This window comes from Pelodiscus sinensis, chromosome 5 (genome assembly GCF_049634645.1).
Source record: "Pelodiscus sinensis isolate JC-2024 chromosome 5, ASM4963464v1, whole genome shotgun sequence".
Taxonomy (NCBI): domain Eukaryota; kingdom Metazoa; phylum Chordata; order Testudines; family Trionychidae; genus Pelodiscus; species Pelodiscus sinensis.
Window position 1 is genome coordinate 66,138,557 of NC_134715.1, and position 22,364 is coordinate 66,160,920.

Below are 22,364 nucleotides of genomic sequence, written 5' to 3' on the forward strand. Positions count from 1 at the left end.
CCCAGGCATCCCTGATTCAGCCGCTGCTGGTCAGTTTCAGCAGCAGCTGAATTGGGGATGCCTGCAATAGAGCAGCTGGGGTGCTGCCAAGTTGGTCCCGCAGCGCTGAGGGGCGATGCTACGGCACCAACCCAGCAGCACTCCAGCTGCTCTTGGGGACGCCTGGGACAGAGCAGCTTGGGGTACTGCCGGGTTGGTCCCGCAGCACCAAAGGACGGTGCTGCGGGACCAACCCGGCAGGACCCCAGCTGCTCTGCCCCAGGGGTCCCCGAGTCAGCCGCTGCTGAAACAGATCAGCGGCTGATTCCAGGAAGCCCGGGGCAGAGCAGCTGGGGTCCTGCCGGGTTGGTCCCGCAGCGCCGAGGGGCGGCGCTACTTGACCAACCCCGCAGCACCCCAGCTGCTCTGCCCCAGGTGTCCGGATTCAGCCTGCTGATGAAACTGACGCTGCTGGTCAGTTTCAGCAGCAGCTGAATCCCGACGCCTGGGGCAAAGCAGCTGGGGTGCTGCCGGGTTGGTCCCGCAGCGCCGTCCTTTGGCGCTGCGGGACCAACCCGGCAGCACCCCAGCTGCTCTGCTCCCGGCTTCCCCGAATCAGCTGCTGGTCAGTTTCAGCAGCAGCTGAATGGGGGAGCCCTGTCCGGCTGCCCCAGCACTTCCGGGTTCCTGATGGTGCTGGACCATCAGGAGTCCCGGAGCATTGGATGCCGGACTAATGGAGTTTTACTGTAGTAGCTATTTAGATTGATCTGTATTTGAAAATCCTGCTATGTCACTTATCCACCTCCCCACATCATAGCTAGTATCTATTGCCTTGCTAAGATAAACAGGTCTGTGTGCAATTGCTTTAAGAACATGTGCAATCTGATTGTGTGGGTTGCATGAGATTATCTGTTTCTGAGGAGCATTTTTTATTTTTAAATAATTGTTCTACAGCTTAGTTGTAAATAAGTCATAGTTAATGCAGCTCTATCTGTTTACCGAAGATGTCCTGGAATGCCAGACCTGCTTAGAGTAGTCTAGAGGACTGAAACAAATATCACGGATAACTAAAAGTTATTTATTTAGATTCAGTGGTAGGAACTTGACAAGCTAGAGCACTGAATACTGAGTTGATAGTCACTGAACAACTGTGAAATGTATGTAACTATCATAAATTGTATAAGCCTTTGTAAACACAGTGTTTAGAAGGGTGGTGAAGACTGACAAAGACATGTAAAGAACGCTTTGAATGGCTGTTATGCTTATGAGAGTGCCAAAATTTATTCTGTTGATTTAAAATAAATATTGTTAATTTGAAATCTGTTTAAAAATATAATAAAATAATTTAGGGCTTTTACATTTTTGTGCTTTTACAATTGTATTTCCTTTTTATTACACAATCTTCTTACTCCTTTTGCAATCTGAAAATCACACAAGAACAGGGGAAGAAAATGATATAGATAGGGTGATTTCTATTTGCAGATTAACAGCAAGAAGAAAGAATCCGCTTGGGAGATGACAAAAAGTCTGTATGATGCATGGTCAGGATGGCTAGTAGTCACACTAACTGGTTTGGCGTCAGGTAAAGAATATAATTTTCTAACTTAGCCAATCTTTTCTAGTCATCTGCAACTTCTAACTAAACTGTTAACGTGAGAAGCCATCCTTCTCTTGTAATTTTTTTAAACTCTTTCTTTTAAGCCGTTTCCTAAAACTAGATAATGCTTGTGTTTCAAGAGCTTGTTTTGACTGGAGTTTTCAGCTTGCACTTATTCCTGTCTTGAAAAACTTGAGATTGAGAGGTTCTGACCATCTATATCTCTCATTAACTCCAGTGGAAGTTCTGGGTGCTCAGGATCAGTCTATGTTTTTTTCTTATTGATTATTTCAAGCAGTGTATTTTAAATGCTTTGATTTATTTGGTGCATCATTTGTGTGTTAATAATATTTTGGTAAGACAAGAATGAACTACATTATCATTGTGGTTGCTGTTACGATTAAGTTGAGCTACATGAATACTTTGGTTCATAAGATAAAATATTTATTTGATCAAAAAAATATGACTATTATGTCCATCTGTTTCTTTGCAACTTCAGTTTTTTTGGACTATTAAATTTTTCTGTGCCTTAAGTCATCACAAATATTTGTTTAATCTGAGAATTTGTAGTTCATCTGATACTGGAGGAAAAGATCGAAATTAGTTTATCCTCATTGTAAACTGGATCTATGTACAAACTCAACTAACAGTATTTTACAGCACATTTTCGATATTTCCATTTTTCCTCATGTTGTCACTTTAGATTTGTCTGCTCTTTGAGGATCTGTCGATGGATGACACTGATTTTCTTGAATTTTTAAAATGTCCAGAAACTGATACGTAACTGTTTGTACAACAGGGGCATTGGCGGGGTTGATAGACATTGCTGCTGATTGGATGACTGACTTAAAGGAAGGCATTTGCCTTAGTGCTTTGTGGTTTAACCATGAACAGTGTTGTTGGGGATCAAATGAAACCACGTTTGAAGAGAGAGACAAATGTCCACAGTGGAAAACATGGGCAGAACTAATAATTGGTCAAGCAGAAGTAAGTATACCCTTTTGGTGAAGGCATTGTTTTGGTGAGAATTAATAGATGGAGAAGAAGGATGGTCTTAAGGTCAGGAACTAAATTGAGACTCTGAAGATCCAGGTTTTTTTATTATCTTTATCAAACACTTTCTTTCTGTGTAAACCTGGGAAAATCATTTAAGCCAGATGTACATAGCAGTCTTGTTGACATAGGTGTGTTGGGTAGAGCTTTGTTTCCCCAGCCCTTTCCTTCCCCCAGCATGGTGCTGACAAAAGCCCCAATGCATTTATACTGGTATAAAAGCACCCTTGCCAGTACATAGTAAAACAGTTCACCCGACCAGAATAAACTATACTAGCAAAGCACTTCTATGACAGTATAACTAGCTACACTGGGTGATTGTTTGCTGATCTAGCTATACCTGAAAAATCTGTTGACTCTAAACAAGGTCACGTGCCCTGATCCTGCAAACTGCTCTATGCAAGTATTCTTCAGTGGGGTGCACATGAGTGTAGGGGTCTTCCTGTGCAGAGCAGCTTAGAGGATCAAGATCTCAAACTCCCTCTACCTCATTTTCCTTATTTATACAATTAGAATAATACTTACTCAACTGACAGGGGAGTTAGGATGATTAATTAATACTTACGAGCTGTTTAGATACTGCAGTGGTAAGCACAATACAAATGTCAGTTTAATGTAATGACTTCAGGGTTTTTCAGACAAAACTACTATTTGCTTGCCCTAGTAACAGTTAGCTTATGTTAGTGTGAGAATATATATCTGAGCTTTTGCAGGAAGAGTATTTTCAGATTACTTTTGTTGAGAAATGTCTAATGCATTTAGTTTATACATTTATCCAATTATATTGTGTTTTTATTTGTTTGCTTTTAGGGTCCAGGTTCATACATTATGAACTACATCATGTACATTTTCTGGGCCTTGAGCTTTGCCTTTCTAGCAGTTTCTTTGGTGAAGATATTTGCTCCCTATGCCTGTGGCTCTGGGATTCCAGAGGTAGGCTCTGAAAACTTTGTATCATAATGAAAGTTTAAGGCTAGTATCAAAGGTCTTGTTGCCTTATCACCCTGGGAAAAGGGGAAGCTTGGGATGAAAACTGTATCTGTGATGCATTATGTTCGGGGCTCGACAAATACACTCGCCTGCAGTGAGTAGATTTTACCAGCTGGCGAGTGCAGGGGCAGACTGTCCCGGTGGGCCATTGTGATGGGCTGGCGGAAGCCCGCACTACGGGCAGCGTGGCCCCATCCAATCCGCCGGCCAGCGGAGCAGCAGAGTGCCACTGGGAAAGGGGAAGTGCGGTGATTCTTGCCACGGGGCTGCCTGCATGCAGCTCCGACGCAAAGAGGCAGGGCGAGATGCCAGGACGCTGGCGTGACCTGGTCCCACTGATTTTAAAGAGCAGATCCCCAACACTTTTTTGTGGGGGAGGGTGGCGAGTCCCCTTTTTGTCTGGCGAGTAGGGTTTTCCCTAATTTGTCGACCCCTGATTATGTTAATATAAAAATTAAAATTGAAATAATATTGACACTATTACACACTGAAGGTTGAACTTCTGTGGTCCAGGATTCTCTGTTCCGGCAATATCTATGATCCATAAGGACCATGGATATTGCTGGACTAGAGATCTCCAGCACAGAGGTTGCCAGCAGCTGAGAGGAGCCGGCAGGAGGTGAGGGGCAGAGTGCACAGCCAGCGGGGCCGGGAACCTGGTGTGGCTGTCGGAACCCACAGGGGCGGGAAGGGGGCAGAGTGCATAGCTGGTGGGGCTGCGAGCACCTGAAGGGCCACCTCCAGAGTTGCCAGTGTAGCCAGAGCTCATGGGGATGTGGCGCCTTCAGGGCTGCTTCAGGCAGGTAGCTGGGGCAGCAGTGGCAGGTAGGTGGGGAGAGGAGCCCAGTAGAGTGGCTGGCAACTCCTGCCCCCAAACCTTCTCTGGTCTGGAAAACTCCCTTGTCCAGGACCGGTCAGGTCCCAAGGGAACCAGACCAGGGAGGTCCAACGTGTACTGAAATAAATATTAAAAGGTTCCAGAATGTTGCCTTAGTTCTCAGGTTTTTTCATCAAGTTCTACTTGGCCTAGTTTTACAGGAAACCTTTGGTTTCTTTTGACAACCTCCAAAGAGTGATCCCCCCATTTGTCAGTTTAGCAATGATAGAATATTAATTGTCACAGCAGAGGTCCTTTGATGCAGTAGTTCATCTTTTGTTGCATGGTCATAATCTTTAGTAACATAAAGTGACATACAGTCATTTCATAAGATTAGTGTTGGATCAAAAATAGTGAAATTTTGTTCTTTTTATAACAGTCTTTGCCCTTCTCACTTCAGAATTTCATCAGTTAAAAATTCAGTTACCCATGATTCTTCTAGTCATTCTAGGAGATTTTGTACTTGTTTGTTTCTACGTGTTCTGTACTTCCTCAAGTAGGTAGCGTTCTGAGGTCCAAAAGCCTCTAAATTTATTCTCTAAACATTTATGTATACAACTTGCGAAATTTTTTTGCAGTCCTCAGTCACATATGTGTTTTTCTTCACTGTGATAGTATTACTGTAGACGGCATAGATTTTTTTTTTTGGTATGATGATAAAGCAGTTTTTAGGGAAAGAAATAGAAAAATATAAACTCTTTTATAGTGAAAACAACTGTTTTTCATGATCTGTATATTAAGCCATTGCTCTTAGATATTGTGTGCAGTTATTATAAAACAGGAGGGAGAGAAGGAAGAGTGGTATTGTAAAAACAGTATATTATTGTAATTAAAACATCTGTAAATAATAATCAGATATCCTTGAGTATAATTTCCACAGTGTGTTTGTTTCTGCTGCAGGAATTTTATTGATCTGCATTTGTCAGGTTACATTATGAAACTCTTTTAATTAATGCAGTCTTATAATTAGCTGCTGGTATGTTTTCTGTTCATGATAATGAGTTGAGCTGCCATATTTTGCTTAGTCATGTATAGATATAGCTCCTTAGACCAGTGGTCCCCAACCATTTGGGGTTGCCGGGCGCCAGGGGGTTCGCCCGCCGGGGGGCGGGGGCCCCCCATAGCCGCATTCCCGGGGCCGGCGCTGGCGCTCTCTTCCCCCCCCTCCCTCCCCCAAGCGCCGCGCGCCCGGGGCCGGCGCTCTCCCCCCCCCCCCCCAGCGTCATGCGCCCGACACTGGCGCTCTCTTTCCCCCCCCCCCATGCGCCGCGGGGGGGTCAATCCGCAGCGCCCCCGGGGCCGGCGCTCACTGTGCGCCACATGCCCGGGGCCGGCTCCGGCTCCGCACATGCGCCACGTGCCCGGGGCCAGGCCAGCCCTGAGCACTTGGCGGGCGCAGACAAATGCCCCCGCGGGCACCGTGTTGGGGACCACGGCCTTAGACTATCGTATAACTGTATGCTTTATAATGTGAATGGTAGTATGCTTCTGGCAAACAGCATTCAAAAGTTTAAAATGTTTTAAAGTTCTGCAGGTGTAAAAGTCTTTTTTTTTTTTTAAATCAAGTAATTTTTAAGTTATGATTGTTAAAGTACAGACAGTAGCTTTTAAACTTAAAAGTAGCATGTGGTCTAAGAAAAATGAAATCTAACGGAATATTTTTCCTTCTAGATTAAAACTATTTTGAGTGGCTTTATCATCCGAGGTTACTTGGGCAAATGGACCTTGCTGATAAAAACCATCACTTTAGTCTTGGCTGTAGCATCAGGTCTGAGTTTAGGAAAGGAAGGTCCTCTGGTACATGTTGCCTGTTGCTGTGGGAATATTTTTTCCTACCTCTTTCCAAAATACAGTACAAATGAAGCAAAAAAAAGAGAGGTAAGTTCCTCTTAAAACCTTTACCTATTGCTTAAAATAATTATAGTTTTATAATAAATCCCATAATCAAAGATTGGTAAAGCATGAAAATTCATTGATTAAAACAAAATGTAAAATATGTCTTGTGTTCTTTTAGCTGCTGTTTATATTTGGATTATTAATCATTTTATTCTCTGGTCAGGGATCATCACCCCTCAGCAAAAGCTATTTACATCCTTGTCAGAGCCCTGAAAAATCCTTCCCTTCTTTGTTGTCCATGTTTAGTATTGCTTTACAAGCCATCGTCTAGGCCCAACATTATAACGACTGTTCTTTAGGACAATGAGCACAATGGATTTACCTCTGAATTCGCTAACAAAATGCTAAGGCAGTTGATGAGGTTACTCAAGACACGAGTCTCCTTTGTGCTGGTGACCACAGTCTGTGCAGCCCTTTCAGTTCCTGTTGGCGCATGGAACAAATGACAGAAACTACAAGTTTGCATTGCAGCTAATGCCATATTAACAGAAGCAAGTTTGGTGTCAGAAGGTAGCCCAGATATCCCGATTTTTCCCAGTATAATCCTCTTTTGTAATAGTATCTCCCATATTTTAACAGAAAAGAATCTCTAAAATCTGCCCACCTATGCTGTAGTTCTGTATGTTTAGCTCCCATACTACTGGACTTGATTAGTCTTGTGAAATAGGCACAGGTCTGAAACTCAGGAAATTTGGCTTCAGTTTCCAGCTCATAGTTACAGAGCCTCTGGGCAAGTCATTTAATCTTTCTGGCACAATTAATCTGTAAAAATGGTATAAGTTTCCCGCTGTTTGTCTGTTTTGTCTAATTATATTGTAGGTATTAGAGGACCTTTAAAGCAGACCTGGTAAGGTACAAGAATCGGAAAAAGAGAAGCTGAATTGGGTTTTGGAGTAAGGGAGCAGAGATGTGGAGGGATAGCAGGCTGCATTGATTGACTTGAGTTTTAGGGGACACAGTGAGGGAGATCTCATAAAAAGTGAAGTGTGCGGCATCAGTTTTTCAGAGAATGGGGCTAGGTCTACACTATAGCGTTTTTTCAGATAAAGCTACGCAAATTGCGCTCCGCAATTTGTGTAGCTTTTTCTGATTGATTTTCCAGAAGAGGCAAAAAAAAAAAAAAGAGATGGGGCAAAATGGCAGAAAAGCCTCCTCTTTAGGAGGAGCCCTTATTCCTCATAGAATGAGGTATACTGGGCTCCCCAAAAGAGCGCGTTTGCTCTTCGGCAAAAAAAAAAGCAGAAGAGCAGACGTGTTCCCTGGATGTGGCGGAGTTTTTCTGGGATACCTCCGGTATTACGGAACCCTTCCCCCCCCCCGCAATCTAGATGTACCCAGGGTTAGGCTGACAGACTGGGCAACAGAGTGGAAAGTGGAAATAGGTTGGGAGATGATTGTTGTGGGGGCTGCAGAAAGAGGGCAAAGAAAAAAAGATGCGTGAAATAAAATAAAGAAAAGAGAGTGCATAAGAGGAAAAAAGAGAGAAAATAGAAGCCAGAAAAAAGTAGAAGAAAGAAAAAGGAAGGAAATACACAGTGTTCTGCCAGATTCAAGGGGCAAAATAGTCAGACATCCAGAATTGCACAATTGATGGAAAAGGGCAACTGATCTGATCAAACTGAAAGAAGAAATGGTGTGTTCTAGATGACATTAATGTTTCAAATGTATTAGAGAGCCTCTGATCGCTCCAAAATCTCATCTAGATTTACTACCAGCCGCTTCTGTTACTACTATTTATGTCCCTCTTCCTCCCACATTTTATTCTGAATTTATTTTAATGCGAGGACTTGTTCATTGTTCAATTCCTGAACTTGGCTACTAGACTCCGATGAGACCTGAGCAGTCAACTTCTTTGATCATGGGTGTCTGTTAATTTCAGCTAGCTCTTGACATAATGACTGGCTATTAATTAGAATTGCTGCACTTCCATCATAATAGCTGCACCATTGATAAAATAGAATTTCCCTGGATAGCTGTCTTATTTAATGTATTCAGAACCTACCTACCTTCCATAGTTGCTCATGTAATTGCAACTCTCTGTGGGACTTGGGGGCTTTTTCATATCTTGTTCAAATCCCACAGGCAGTGCAGATAGACAGTTAGGCAGTGCAGATAGCTGTGATCACATGACAAGCTTGGAGGAAGTAAAACTGGGAAGAAAAGAAAAGCAGCATATGGGCAAGAGAAGCTGAAATGACAATTTGGGACTAAATGGGTAGAGTAAGTATTTGGGTCCTTGGGAGGAAGATGGGAAGAAGGTAATCAGTCCATATTTTAGGATTCTTAGGTCTTCAGTATCATATATGTCTGTTGACAAAGTTAGGAGTATATCGTAAGAATACATTTTTATTTTTGTTTTTAAAATGCATCACAAACACATAAATAAAACCGTGCTATTCTTCTTTTCTAGGTGTTATCAGCTGCTTCAGCTGCAGGAGTATCAGTAGCCTTTGGAGCCCCAATTGGTGGTGTCCTTTTTAGTTTGGAGGAGGTATGTAAAGAGGCAGCACAGAAGAAAATATATTTAAAAATGAATATTTTAAGACCTATAGTGGCAAATGTTTCTTCTATGGAGCCTTTCATAACAGAAAGCTCCTTGTGGCCCCTGATCTTGCAGTGAGTTCTTCATGAAGCCACTTTCTCAACACTTTAAAGAGAGCTTCTTCACTTGCAGTTTGATAAGTACTTTTTTTACACTATGGTCTGGTTAATAATCTGCATTGGTCATTCTGGAGATTTTTCTTCATTAAATGTATTGCCTTGATTACGTCAATTAAGTATTATGAGTTCTGGCATGGGCAAATCCCTCAAAACCTCTTGTTTCAGTTACTGTTATAGGCCAACATTTCTTCATTGGTATGGTTTTTTTTTTTTCTGGAGAAGGGTCAATTCCTTTATTGCAGCTTTATTGTACACAAATGAAACACACACACACACACACACACACACACGAGAGAGAGAGAGAAAGAGAGAGAGAGAAAAGAAAATAAGTACTTATACGGAATTGAAGTTGAAAGGGTTTTTTGTGCAATTGCTTCCTTGCCTGCTTTTTTCCCCTACAGTTTACATTAAAACATTCTGATGATGTGAGAGCCTTTTTTATTTAGTTTGTTGTAGCTAATGAAGATCAGCATTTATTATGCCTTTCCTGTTAACTTCTTTCTAATGTTCTTATTTCCTTGTTTAATTTAAAAGAAAAAGAGGGGAAGGGAAATAAAGGTTTTGTTCCTCTTATTTATTTTACTCTGCTCTGGGACAAAAGGCCCATTACAAACTCATTTGCCCTTTAAGTTAAAACAAATCTTTAATATCCAATTTAATTTTAAAGACTCCATACTGTGGCATATGTCCTAATTACAAATCAAATATTCTATAAAACTAACCACCATGCTAATAAAATTCTCTCTCAAGAATACAAACCTTGAATACCAATCTAGATATATGAATTTGGGAAATTTAGGACCATTATTTAGATCATTATGATCTTTTTTATTATCTCCTCACGTCTAATTTAAAGAAGCTTAAGCCAGATCAACAGTCAAAAGTCAATTTATCCCAGCTACGTCGCTCAGTCATGAAAAATCCACTTCTGTGAGTAACATAGGTAAGCTGACATAACCACTGCAGTGGATAGAATGAAGGCGATGAAGGAATTCTTCCATCGACTTAGCTATCGCCTCTCAGGAAGATAGATTAATTATGCTGACAGCCACCCCACCTCCACGACTGGAGTAATTGTCCACCGCAAGGGTCGGCAGCCTTTTCAAACCAAAGAGCCAAGCTACATCAAAATTCAAAACAAGTGGTCAACAAAGAGCCAGTCTATAAGAATACTCATTTGCATGACTGAAAATACACAATTTAATATTATTGATAATTGACATGATTAATAATAGCATAAATGAAACGTACTCACAGATTTTATTTAATGGGACTTCTGCTGTTGCTGGAGGTGCAGTTTGTGGATGTGGGGGTGCAGAAGTCAGGGTTGAGTGTAAGAGGGGTTCAGAGCAGGTGGCTGGGGTGTGTGGGAAGTAGAGTATGGGGGGCAGGGCTGGAGCTGGATTACCTTACCTGGCTGGGGCTGGGCTGCTGCACCCAGGCAGCTGTAGCTGGACGAGGGGCCGGTCCAGGATCTCCACAACCAGATCGTGGCCTCCCCTCCTACCCATGCTGCAGCAGGAGTGGGGCTGCCACCGCCAGCTCTTCCTGCGGTCAGATGGGGGCCAAACTGCGGGGCCTGTACCAGGATTGGAGCTGGGGTTAGGACACTGTGGCCAGATGGAGGCTGGGCGCTTTTACTTTCTCATGTTAGTTTATCAAACTTATTTTAAAATAAAGTAAAATATTATGTCTAAAACAAAGGTTTTCAATATTATCTTTATTTATGGCAGGGATGGGAACCCTTTTTTGGGTCAGGGGCCACTGACCCACAGAAAAAATCAGTTGGGAACCACACAAATGAGAAGCAAAAAAACCCAACTTCTCTTAAAACCCCCATCCCTCACTGATGTGGCCCCCAACCTTACTCCCCTCGCTCTAGTCCCATGAGTGGGGGAGGGGCAGGGAGGACTGAGGTTCAAGGTCTCAGGCCAGATTAAATCTTCTGGGGTTCCAGGATTAGTGGATTTTGTGAGCCCCCCCTTGGCTCTGAGGTGGGGACAAAAATGTGGGGTCCAGTGTGTGGGACAGAGCTGCTAGTGAGTGGGATAGGGATGGGGGTGCAGGATCTCTGGGGGGAAGGTGGGGTGCAGAAGAGACTGGGAGTAGGGTGTGTGGCCAGAGGGTAGAGGGCAGGAGCAGGCTGGGAGGATGGGGCAGGAGTAAGCTAGGGGGAGGGGGCAGGAGTTGTCTAGCAGTAGGTCTCTGGCCGGGGGCAGGGTGCAGGTGAGTGTCTGGCCAGGAGGGAAGGGGCATGAGTAGGCTGGGGTTAGGGTGCCAGACCAGGGGGGAGAAGGCTGAAGCAGGCTTTGGGGTCCCAGGGTGTTGGAGGGGTGGGGGGGTGCAGGGTCTGGGTGGCACTTACTTGCTTTTGCATCCTGCACTGCTCTCAGGCTCCCTGTGCTAGGCATGGCTTTCTGCTGCTCTGTTGGCCGTATTCTGGCCAATTGAGCAGTGGGAAAAGCCTCTGGGCAGCAGGACTATGTGCTGCTGTGTGTGCACACGCATGGAGCTGTTTGTGGCTCTGCTTCTTCCCTGATTGCAGGAAGCCAGTGCTGGCTCCAATCCCTGCAGCTGTGCTGCTGTAGCATGTCAAGTGCAGACATGGCCAGAGTCTGAATTCTGCTATAGTCGTTTACTGAAAACTCTGAGAATCTTTGACCTACCTGTGAGATAGAAAACTCCCAGAGACCAAAGTTCCGTCTAAACTGCATGGCTGAGTGGCCATGCAGCTATATTCTGAGCCCTGTGCAGAGGTTCAAAACTCCCCCATCCAAACAGGGAGATTAGCTGACAGGTGGGGTCGGGGCCTCCATAAACAGCTAAACGCTGCCTGCCTTGTGCTTGAAAGGGAAGACAGTCAGCCAAGATTAGCAGGGAATGAGTGGCTGGGAGGAGGAAGGGAGTAATTAATTGGCTTGAGGGAAAGTCCCAGCTACTGGAGAGAGAGGGTATGTCTACACTACCCTCCTAATTCGAAATAGGAGGGTAATGTAGTCATACCGCAATTGCAAATGAAGCCCGGGATTTGAATTTCCCGGGCTTGATTTGCATAAAGCCGGCCGGCGCCATTTTTAAATGCCGGCAGTTCGAACCCCGTGCCGCGCGGCTACACGCAGCACGGAGTAGCTAGTTTTCCACGAGGAGTACAGCTAGTTCGGATTAGGAAGCCTACACGCGGCACGGGGTTCGAACTGCCTGCATTTAAAAATGGCGCCGGCCGGCTTTATGCAAATGAAGCCCGGGAAATTCAAATCCCGGGCTTCATTTGCAATTGCGGTATGACTACATTACCCTCCTATTTCGAATTAGGAGGGTAGTGTAGACATACCCAGAGAGAGGCAGAGGCAGAAACCCAGCAGTCTCTTCAATCCTCCTGGGTATCTAAATTCTGAACGTAAAGATTTTTTTTTAATCCTATGTTACTAATTAATACATAGTAAATTGTGTTGCATTAAGGCCAGATCTTTATTATCTGGTAGAGTTCTGGATTTTATGAATTAGAAGTAGCAAGTACTAGGTATGATGCTAGTTGTTTTGTAGGATGAAACCTTATTTGCAAGCTTTTTGAAACATGCAAATGTCTACAAACCCTGAAGCCATGTGTTAATTTGTTCTGGGGCTTCTATTTTTCCTCCAGTGGAAGAAGGTTAATTCCCTACCTTTGTATAGCACCTTTGTAGTCACTAAGGGTATGTCTACACTTGCTCCCTAGTTCGAATTAGGGTTGCAAATGTAGGCGACTGAAATTGCTAATGAAGCAGGGATTTAAATATCCCGTGCTTCATTAGCATGATCTCGCCGGCGCATTACTCCTCTCAACAGCTGTTTCAAAAGTGAAAGTGCGCGCCAGGACACGTTAGTTTGAACCAAACCCCTTGGTGCGAACTAATGTTACTCCTCAAAAAACACTTTAAAAATGTAAACTGATTAACGTAGCTGCATTATTATAACTGATAACACAATGTATGCATATTTAAAAGATAGTGAACCGAAATGTAGTATACTAGTATTTGCTAGTATTTTCTGTTAATTTTGGAATAGTTTGAAATATTTTTATAATGAATTGCCAGTAATTCTAACTTGTCTACTTTTCAGGTCAGTTACTATTTCCCATTGAAAACTTTATGGAGGTCCTTTTTTGCTGCTTTAGTGGCTGCATTTGTTTTGCGATCCATCAATCCTTTTGGTAACAGCCGTCTTGTTCTTTTTTATGTGGAATACCATACCCCTTGGTACCTTTTTGAACTGTTTCCATTCATTCTTCTGGGGGTGTTTGGTGGGCTGTGGGGAGCATTTTTCATCCGTGCAAACATCGCCTGGTGCCGCCGACGCAAATCAACAAAATTTGGGAAGTATCCTGTCCTGGAGGTCATCATTGTTGCAGCAATAACAGCTGTCATTGCCTTTCCTAATCCATACACAAGGCTTAATACCAGTGAGCTTATCAAAGAGCTCTTCACAGACTGTGGGCCATTAGAATCCTCCTCTCTTTGTGACTACAGAAATGACATGAATGCCAGTAAGATAGTAGATGATATTCCTGATCGTCCAGCAGGCACTGGAGTTTATTCAGCCATATGGCAGCTGTGTTTAGCACTTATATTTAAAATAATTATGACAGTCTTCACCTTTGGTATCAAGGTAAGTTTGGGTGGGAGTTTTTGTTGTTGTTGTTTTTTGCTTGGCTTGTGTAAAGTAGCTCTCCAGTAATAAGAGTCTTAACACGTCCCGTGTATTCTAAATCTTTACCATGAAGTCGTTTTATTTCTGTTGTAGGTTCCATCAGGTTTGTTCATACCTAGTATGGCAATTGGAGCAATAGCAGGAAGGATTGTGGGAATTGCTGTGGAGCAGTTGGCTTATTATCACCATGACTGGTTTATCTTCAAGGAGTGGTGTGAAGTTGGAGCTGACTGTATCACGCCCGGCCTATATGCCATGGTTGGTGCCGCTGCATGCTTAGGTAACTAAATTGTAACACAACAAATAAAGGCATGATTCCTTTTCTGTTTCTGAACTAGGTAAGTTTTGATGTGAAGGAAAAAAGTTGTACTTATTAAAGCTGAAGTACAATATGGAAGAGTTTCTTATATAGTTATTTTATGTTAATAGGAAAATGTGCAGGAAATCATTGTGAACCAAAGACTAAAAAGAACATGCTGTCATATTGGGTCAGCCCTAGGAATGTAAAATCTTGATCAAAGGGGGTGCAGCCCGGGAGGCTGCTCCAGCCCAACAGGCCACGCTGGAGTGGCCCCACCCACCACAGCTCTTGCCTGTGGAGCACCCTAGCCCACTGCAGACACAGGCTTCTCCTGACCAGTTAACCTTTCACATCCCTAGTCAGACTAATGGTTCATCTAATCCCATGGTCACCAAGCCATCAATCAAAATCAACTGGTCGATGGGGAGAGCTCGATCAGTCGATCGCACACGTCTGAGGCCCCGCCATTCTCCCCCATGCCCAGAAGAAGCCCCCCACTGACTCTACCTCCAATGACTATGGAGGTAGTGCCGGCTTCCTGCAGCTTGTGGGGGCAGTCCCGCAGCTGCGCTCCACTTCTAGGGTTTCAGGAAGTGCACAGGCTGCTCCTCCTCCCCCAAACACCTGGCGCATTTCCCAACACCCACCAGCACTTTTTCCCCTGCCCCAGCACCCATCAGCACCCTGCCACCTACCCCAGCACCCTGTCCCAGCCCCCTGTCCCCTGATCCAGCATCCACTAGCACCCTGACCCAGCACCCTGTCCCCTGACCAAGTACCTATTGACACCTGACCCAACACCCTGTCTGCTACCCCCACCAGCACCTAATCCTTACCCCAGCACCCACCAGCACCCTGGTCCCTTGCCTAAGCACCCTACTATCTGTCCCAGAAACCACCAGCAGCCTGCCCCAGCACCCTGTCCCCTGCCCTCACCATCGCAGTTGGGGCCACATTAATGAGGCTTGTGGTTTTTTGAAGGGGTTGGTTTTTTGCATCTCACTTGTGTGACCCCCAACTGACTATTCTGTGGGTCAGTGACCCTGACTCAAAACATGTTCCCTGCCTCTCTCATAAATAAAGATAATGCTGAAACTTGTTGTGTTTGACATAATATTTTATTTAAAAATGAAGCCTGGCCAACAAGCCCCCAATTGGGGCCAAGCCCCCATCTGGTTGCAGCATCATAACACTCCTGTACCCCCCCTTGACCCCAAATCTTTGTACAAATCATACACTGGAACCCCCTGTCCTGAGCCTCTCACATCCCCAGACTCCTGTACCCCCACGTCCTCAGTCTTCTGCCACAACACTCCTGCACCATCCACACACTTCAAATCTGTGTCCTGAGCTCATCATACTCCCAACCTTCCTGCTCTGAGTCCCTCACACAGCGCAACCCAAAGTCCTGCGCCCTCACATCCACAAGCCTGTGGCTTGCTCAGCACCCCAACCCTTCACCTGACCCCAACACTCCCCAGTCTGGAGCTCCCTCCCCAAGCCAGCATTTCCTTTTCCACATCCTCCTGCATCCAAATTCCCTCCCAGACCTCTCACCCCGTCCCACACCCAAATCCCTTATTCCCACCCCAGAGCCTGCACCTCCTGTTTCAACCCAGCGAGGGTACAGCTAGACTACAAGAATTTTTCCGGGATACCAGAGGTATCCCAGAAAAATGCTTCCGTGTCCAAGGGCGTGTTTGTTCTTACATTTTTTTTAGTGAAAGAGTAGACACACTCTTTCGGCAACCCCTGTATTCTTCGTTTCATGAGGAATAAGGGGGCTTCCAAAAAAGGGTTTCTTCCAATCTTGATGGGCCAAATGTTGGAAAAACCTCTTCTGACAAAAGGATAAAAAAAAGCAGCAGTGTAGCCGTACCCTTAGAGTATATAAGGACCGGATATAGCAAATGATGGAGAGGAGGAGAACAGAGAGGGCAGGGCTTCAGGGAAGGGGTGGGTTTTAGGGAAAAGATGGGGTAGATCTTGGCTTGTTCTGACATTTAAAAAGTGATTTTGGGCATAAAAAGGTTGGAGACCACTGATCTAACCCGATATTGGTTATTCCAACGGTGACCAATGCTAAATGCTTCAGAAGAAATGAACAAGGATGCAACCCTAACCAAGTTGGCTAATACCAATGGATAGACCTTCCCTCCATGAATATACCTACAGGATTTTTTTTCAACCCAGTTATACTTTCCCACATCATCCATGGGAACAATTTCCACAGATCAAATGTGCACTGTGTGAAAAAGCACGTCCTGCTGTCTATTAATTTTATTGGGTGACCTCTGGTTCTTCTGTTGTTTGAAGGGGTAGATAGCACTTCCGTATTCACTTTCTCCATGTCATTCATGATTTTACAGACTTTTGTCATATCTCTCCCCCGTCCTCTGTTTTCTGAGATGAACAGTCCAAGTCTTTTTAATCTTCATTTGAAAGCTGGTCCATACTCCCATTTTTGTTGCCAGGGTCTTTACCTTTTCTATTTCTAATAAATCTTTTTTGAGAAAGGGTGACCAGAATTGCATTAAGTATTTAAAGTGTAGGCATACCATTGATTTATATAGTGGCAATATGATTTTTTTTGTTTTATTATCGTTCCCTTTTGCTAATGATTCCTAAAGTTCTGCATGTTGATAGGCTCTTTTTTTCTTGCAGGTGGTGTGACAAGAATGACTGTCTCCCTAGTGGTCATTGTATTTGAGCTGACAGGTGGACTGGAGTACATTGTGCCCCTCATGGCTGCAGTGATGACCAGTAAATGGGTGGGTGACGCTTTTGGTAGGGAAGGCATCTATGAAGCGCACATCCGGCTGAATGGCTATCCTTTCTTGGATGCTAAAGAAGAATTCACTCACACAACACTGGCTGCTGATGTTATGAGGCCTCGGAGGAGTGATCCACCATTGGCAGTGCTGACTCAGGATAACATGACAGTGGAAGATATAGAAAACCTGATCAATGAAACGAGCTATAATGGTTTCCCTGTTATAATGTCGAAAGAGTCTCAGAGACTAGTGGGATTTGCTTTAAGGAGAGACTTAACTATCGCAATAGGTAATTATTTTACAGTTCTGTAAGATGTATATGTTCTCACTCAACTGTATTAATACTTTAAAACTGAATTTATTATTTATGTCTTACTTTTGTACATGAATGCTTCATGTGTTTTATAGTCCAGAGATGTAGCACAAGCTGTTGGTTCCTTTCACATCACCTTGATCAAGATGCTTAGAACTTCTTTTTACAGTGGTGTCTTGCAATAATAGGTTCTGAAACTGGACACAATTCCATAAAAACCCTGGGATTGCTACACTGTGACAGACTAATTAAACCATCTAGTTCAGTACTCTTGTCATCTTCCGCAGTGGCCAGTGCTAATTTCTTGAGAAGAAATTATGAAATCCCCCACAAGACCTACCTGTGCAATGTACCATGGAAGTACTGTGGAAGGAAGAAAGGTCATTCGTTGCCACTGCCATACTGTTTGTGGCTTTGTACCAACACTTCTTCACCTGAGATGAAACTTCTTACAACTTCAGTGCTCCTGGAATAGGGGCTTAGGGTGGCTGTCTTGCCTAGTGGTGGGATTCACTCAGTTTACCTCCCATACTGGGGATTCCTCTGTAATCTCCCTTGACCAGGAAACTAGTGCTTACTTCCAGATGGCTGCCTGGCTGGCAGGCCAGTGTTCCATCCTTTCAGGCAGGGAGTCAGCTAGCTCCTACCATTTCACTAGCTCCCAACTGAGCCAGGCTCCTGTTTTTTTTAAATCCCCCCTCAGGCCTGGCATTGGCAACAGGTATAGTGGGGCAAGGCTAAATGGGACTAAAGTTTTGTTTAACCCCTGTTGTGTTGGCTGGCAATCTCTGTTTCTTCATAGCTCCATTATTATAATTTTCAAGCTGCAGAGTTCTCTGAGAAATATTGCCTGAGTCACCCCTCTGTGGGCACCTGAACATGACTTCAAACTTAATATAAAATCTTATACAAATCTATAAACCCCTGGGCTGTTTTATTAATTTTGATTCAAAAGGTAGAAAAGTTAGACCAAGTTTTAGCATTACAGTCATGCCAAACAGGTGGTTTACTTGTAAATGTCTAATACTGTAATTGATTTTTGGAGTTAGTTTCATGTCAGAATATCAAGTTCTGCTTGAACCCTCTAAAATACAGTGATTCAGTGTGGTATTTTGAATGTACATATCATAAAATTGGAACACAGCAAAATTATTCATTTAAAGAGACAGGCTTATGTCAGAAAATGGTGTAACTATTATTCTTGTAGTTAACTCCTAATATTCCCTGTAACTGAAAGTCTAGAAGAACATAAGTTATTTTAAAAACTATTTTTTCAATCTGTTCTCTTGAAATGAAATTCACCTGTGCAGGTGGCAGAATACAAATTCTACATATAATACATATGATTGTTATCGAGGTGCTGATAAGCTAGTATTATCTACCTCAAAATGTATATGAAAGTCAAAATAGTTGAATTTTAAACTGTCATCTTTCATTTACTTTCTAGAGTACCTGGTAGTAGATTACAGACAAAGATTTATCTTCATAAGAATCTTTTTTCAGGCAAGATTCATTTTAGCATCTAAATTACATAGTGGAAATTATTCAGTCTTAAATTTGTGCATCAGAAGAATCACCGTTGGAAATGATAGGCGTAGGGAAGTTTGTCCAAAATGAGGGAAGACTTTGAAAGGGTATTAAGATCTGACACAAATAAGCAAATTACACATTTTCACAGAAACAGAGAACATTTGCTCAGCTTTAACTAATATAGCTAATATATGACAAACCTTGGCAGCGTTACTGTCTATTTGTTACATGAGACTGCATTCTTTCTGAACTATTCCTTCCACATGTAGCAGTCAGCATTATGTGCTTCCTCCACATTAGATCTTCTCCTTCCCTTTATTGTTTGTTTAATTGTGTTAAGGGAATGCCAGGGGATGTACACAGTAGCCACCTTTGAAAAAAGAAAGATCCCTATGGCATGGCACAAATATTTGAGAGCAGTGAACAAGCAACATGAAACAAGTCATATTGGTTAATTTTTTAAATGGCACCTACTGTATATTAAGTGCTCGTTAGGCTTCCACAACCTATCTCAGGGAGTGACAAGGATGTTCAACTTTCAATGCCTCCTCTCTACTCTAGATTTGAAGCTCAGTTGATGGCATTTTGTGACTTTCCATCCAAACAGTTAATTCCTTGAAATGCCTACCTTGAACTTTCCTCGTGTCATATGAGCACTCCCTCAGTCTCCACTCAATAATGTGCTTTGGCTTCTGCAGCAAATGAGTATGGTAACAGTAGGACACTCAATGTGAGTGCACACTATTGAGATAGTCCTCACGCTCTTATGAAACCATCTGTTTCTGTGCACTACACAGATAGTGGCTGCCTGATGTTATTACGTAGCATGATATTTCCCAATGTGCATATTTGAGATCTTTACTAAATTACACCAAAAGTAGTGTCTGGCTATAAATTGTATAGTAAATAGCTCCTCTTCTTTGAGTGATTGTGCATGTGCATTCTAATATGTGTCTGTGTGCCACGTGCACAGTCATCAGATTTTTCCCTAGCAGTACCCGTTGGGTCAGCTGTGGTATCTTCTCTGGTGATGCTTCACAATGACACATATATACCCTTCCAACCTTCTTTCCGCCAGTGACGGTCACTGAAGCTTCTGACTTCTTGCTTTGCAAATAGTTAGTGCCTAGCACAGTGGTCACCAACCAGTAGATAAGAATCTACTGGTAGATCTTGGAACCTCTGACAGGGGATCCTAGCTGGTTTGGCCAAGAGGTTATCAAGCCCAGTACTTCAGCTGCTCACAGACTGCTGCACATCTCCTGTCCTTTGCTTTGGAGCTGCCCCCTCAGGAGTCTCTGCTTTCTGTTCAGGGCAGGGGAGGGGTGCTGATATGAAGATCCCCTCTCCCACCCTGTGACCTATCTCCCCAGAGCGGAGAGGGGGCACAGCAGGTCTTGGGATAGGGTTTGCTGGCTGCTTTTGGAAGTGGTGCAAGGTCAGGACAGGGGTGAGCCTACCTTAGCCCCATTGCACCACCACCCAAGAGCCACCTGAGATAAGCAGGGCCCTGCTGGTGCCCACATCCTGACACCCTCCCCCAGTCATGAACCCCCTCCTACACTCCAAGCCCCTTCCCTAGCCCCAAGCACCCTGCATCCAAATGCCCTCCCAGAGCCTGCACTTAGAACCTCCTCTGGTACCCCAACTGCCTGTCCCAAGCTCAGCTCAGAGCCCCCCTCACACTGCAGATCCCTTAATTCAAGACCAGAGCCTGCACCCCAACCCTCTGCCCCAGACTGGTGAAAGTGAGGAAGGATGGGGAAGGGAGGGAGAATGGAGTGAGCAGGGGCGGGGCCTCGGCGAAGGGGCACAAAGGAGGCGGGGCAAGGGTTTTTGGGTTTGAGGTAGATCTTGGATTGCACTTAAATTCAAAAAGTGATCTCATGCGTAAAAAGGTTGGAGACCACTGCCCTAGCATAGCATTCCTTTGTTGTTGTTGTTGTTGTGTGGATTAGTTGTTTCCTTCAAGTTACTTAGAGTAGTTAGTTTTTACAGGAGGTTCCCCCATCCTGTTGTTTATGCTCCTGGGGCATGGAGCTTCCCCCAGGCTTTCAAGCAGTATGCAAAGTGTAGCAAGTATATGCAGCAGGAGTTCTCAGCTTTTCTGCATGAGGGCCACATGTCACTAAGATGGCCCTCCAGGCAGCCTTGGATTCTGAGGACTCGGCAGCTAGCATGATGACCCTGGCCATAGTGATGAGATGTAACTCATGGCTGCAGATGTCCAGTCTCCCAGCAGAGATGCAGCGCACAATCCAGGACCTGCCTTTCAATGGGACAGGCCTGTTTGCTGAAAAGACACATTCCCGTCTGCACAGCCTCAAGGACTGCAGGATTACCCTGAAGTTCTTGGTTATTTACACTCCAGAGCCTCAGTGCCACCATTTTAGGCCGTATCGCTCTGTGGGACCTCTGCATTCCTCACAACATTCAACTGCAAGCCTTGTATCTTCTGAGCATGCAGAGCAACCTTGCAGATTGTCTCAAATGGTCTGCTCAGTCCCATGAGTGGTACCTCAGGGCAGACATGGCTCTCTCCATGTTCTGCGAGTGGGTCCTTTCCCAGGTGGACTTGTTCATGACCCGCCTAAACAGGAAGTGACTGAGGTTCTGCTCCTTTTAGGGCCACAGCCAGGGAGTCTCTGTCGGAGGCTTTTCACCTGTGCTGGATGGAGTAGTACCTGTACACTTTCCTTCCAGTGCCATTAATACTAAGGATCTTCCTCAGAATTCAACAGGACAAAGTGGCAGTGATACTGATAGCACCAGAAGGCTGAGGCAGCACACAATCACTACACTGCTGTCCCTGTCGGTGACTGGCCCATGATGCTCCCTCTGGTTCCCAAACTGATAATGCAGGAGTTCGACAGGTTGTTCCACCCAAACCTCATGGTGAGGAAGCTCCATGACTAAACCAACTTGGACTCAGTCAGGGAAGTCTTAATAAGCAGCCACAAATCCTCTTTTAGGGCTACTTATCTCGCCAAGAGGAAGAGGTTCTTTTTGTGGTCCCTCCAGCAGAACACAGTTCCACTGCTTTTGGGCTACCTCCTTCACCTCAAATACCAGGATTTGGCTGAGACAGCCATGAAAGTACATCTGGCAGTTACTTTAGCTTTCCACCTAGGTTTGGGGGTAAAGTCCATCTTTGGGGATCTAGTGGTGAGCCGTTTGCTTCAGGGTCTGGCGAGGCAGATGTTACCGCCCTGGGACTTGAATTTGGTGCTTTCTCAGTTCAAGGCCCTACCATTTGAGCCCCTGGCTACCTGTTCTTTAGCCTATCTTTCATTCAGAGTGGCCTTCCTGGTAGCTATTCAGACAGGTGTTGGAGCTGCCAGCCCTCATTCCTGAGCCCCCATATATATATATATATTATAAGGATAAAGAGTAGCTGTGGCCCCATCCTGCATTCCTGTCAAGGGTTGTGTTGCCTTGTCATGTAAATCAGGATGTCTTTCTCCCTATTTTTGTCTCTAAACTACGTGACAGGGATAGGGCATTTCACTCCCTGGCTGTCCAGTGTGCCCTGGCCTTTTATTTCTAATGCACTAAAACATTCCACCAGTCAATGCAGCTCATCATCTCCATTGCAGACTGCATGAAGGGCCTTCTGGTTACGTTGCAGCACCTGTCATCCTGGATCACTACGGGCATCAAGCTGCACTATGACTTGGTCACGGTGCCGGCCCCACCTATCACAG

The 22,364-nt window shown here is 44.4% G+C and overlaps 1 protein-coding gene across 5 annotated transcripts in view; it reads left to right on the plus strand.

Annotated features, from left to right (window-relative positions):
* CLCN3 (chloride voltage-gated channel 3) overlaps positions 1-22,364 on the plus strand; it is an 83,454-nt gene that overhangs the window by 49,723 nt on the left and 11,367 nt on the right. For all 5 annotated transcript variants that reach the window (XM_014574866.3, XM_075931136.1, XM_075931137.1 and 2 more), the window contains exons 4-11: positions 1,465-1,564; positions 2,379-2,566; positions 3,443-3,565; positions 6,171-6,377; positions 8,806-8,886; positions 13,155-13,700; positions 13,836-14,022; positions 16,708-17,106. In XM_014574866.3, the coding sequence (XP_014430352.1) occupies positions 1,465-1,564; positions 2,379-2,566; positions 3,443-3,565; positions 6,171-6,377; positions 8,806-8,886; positions 13,155-13,700; positions 13,836-14,022; positions 16,708-17,106 (1,831 nt within the window). The remainder of the gene's footprint in view (positions 1-1,464; positions 1,565-2,378; positions 2,567-3,442; positions 3,566-6,170; positions 6,378-8,805; positions 8,887-13,154; positions 13,701-13,835; positions 14,023-16,707; positions 17,107-22,364) is intronic.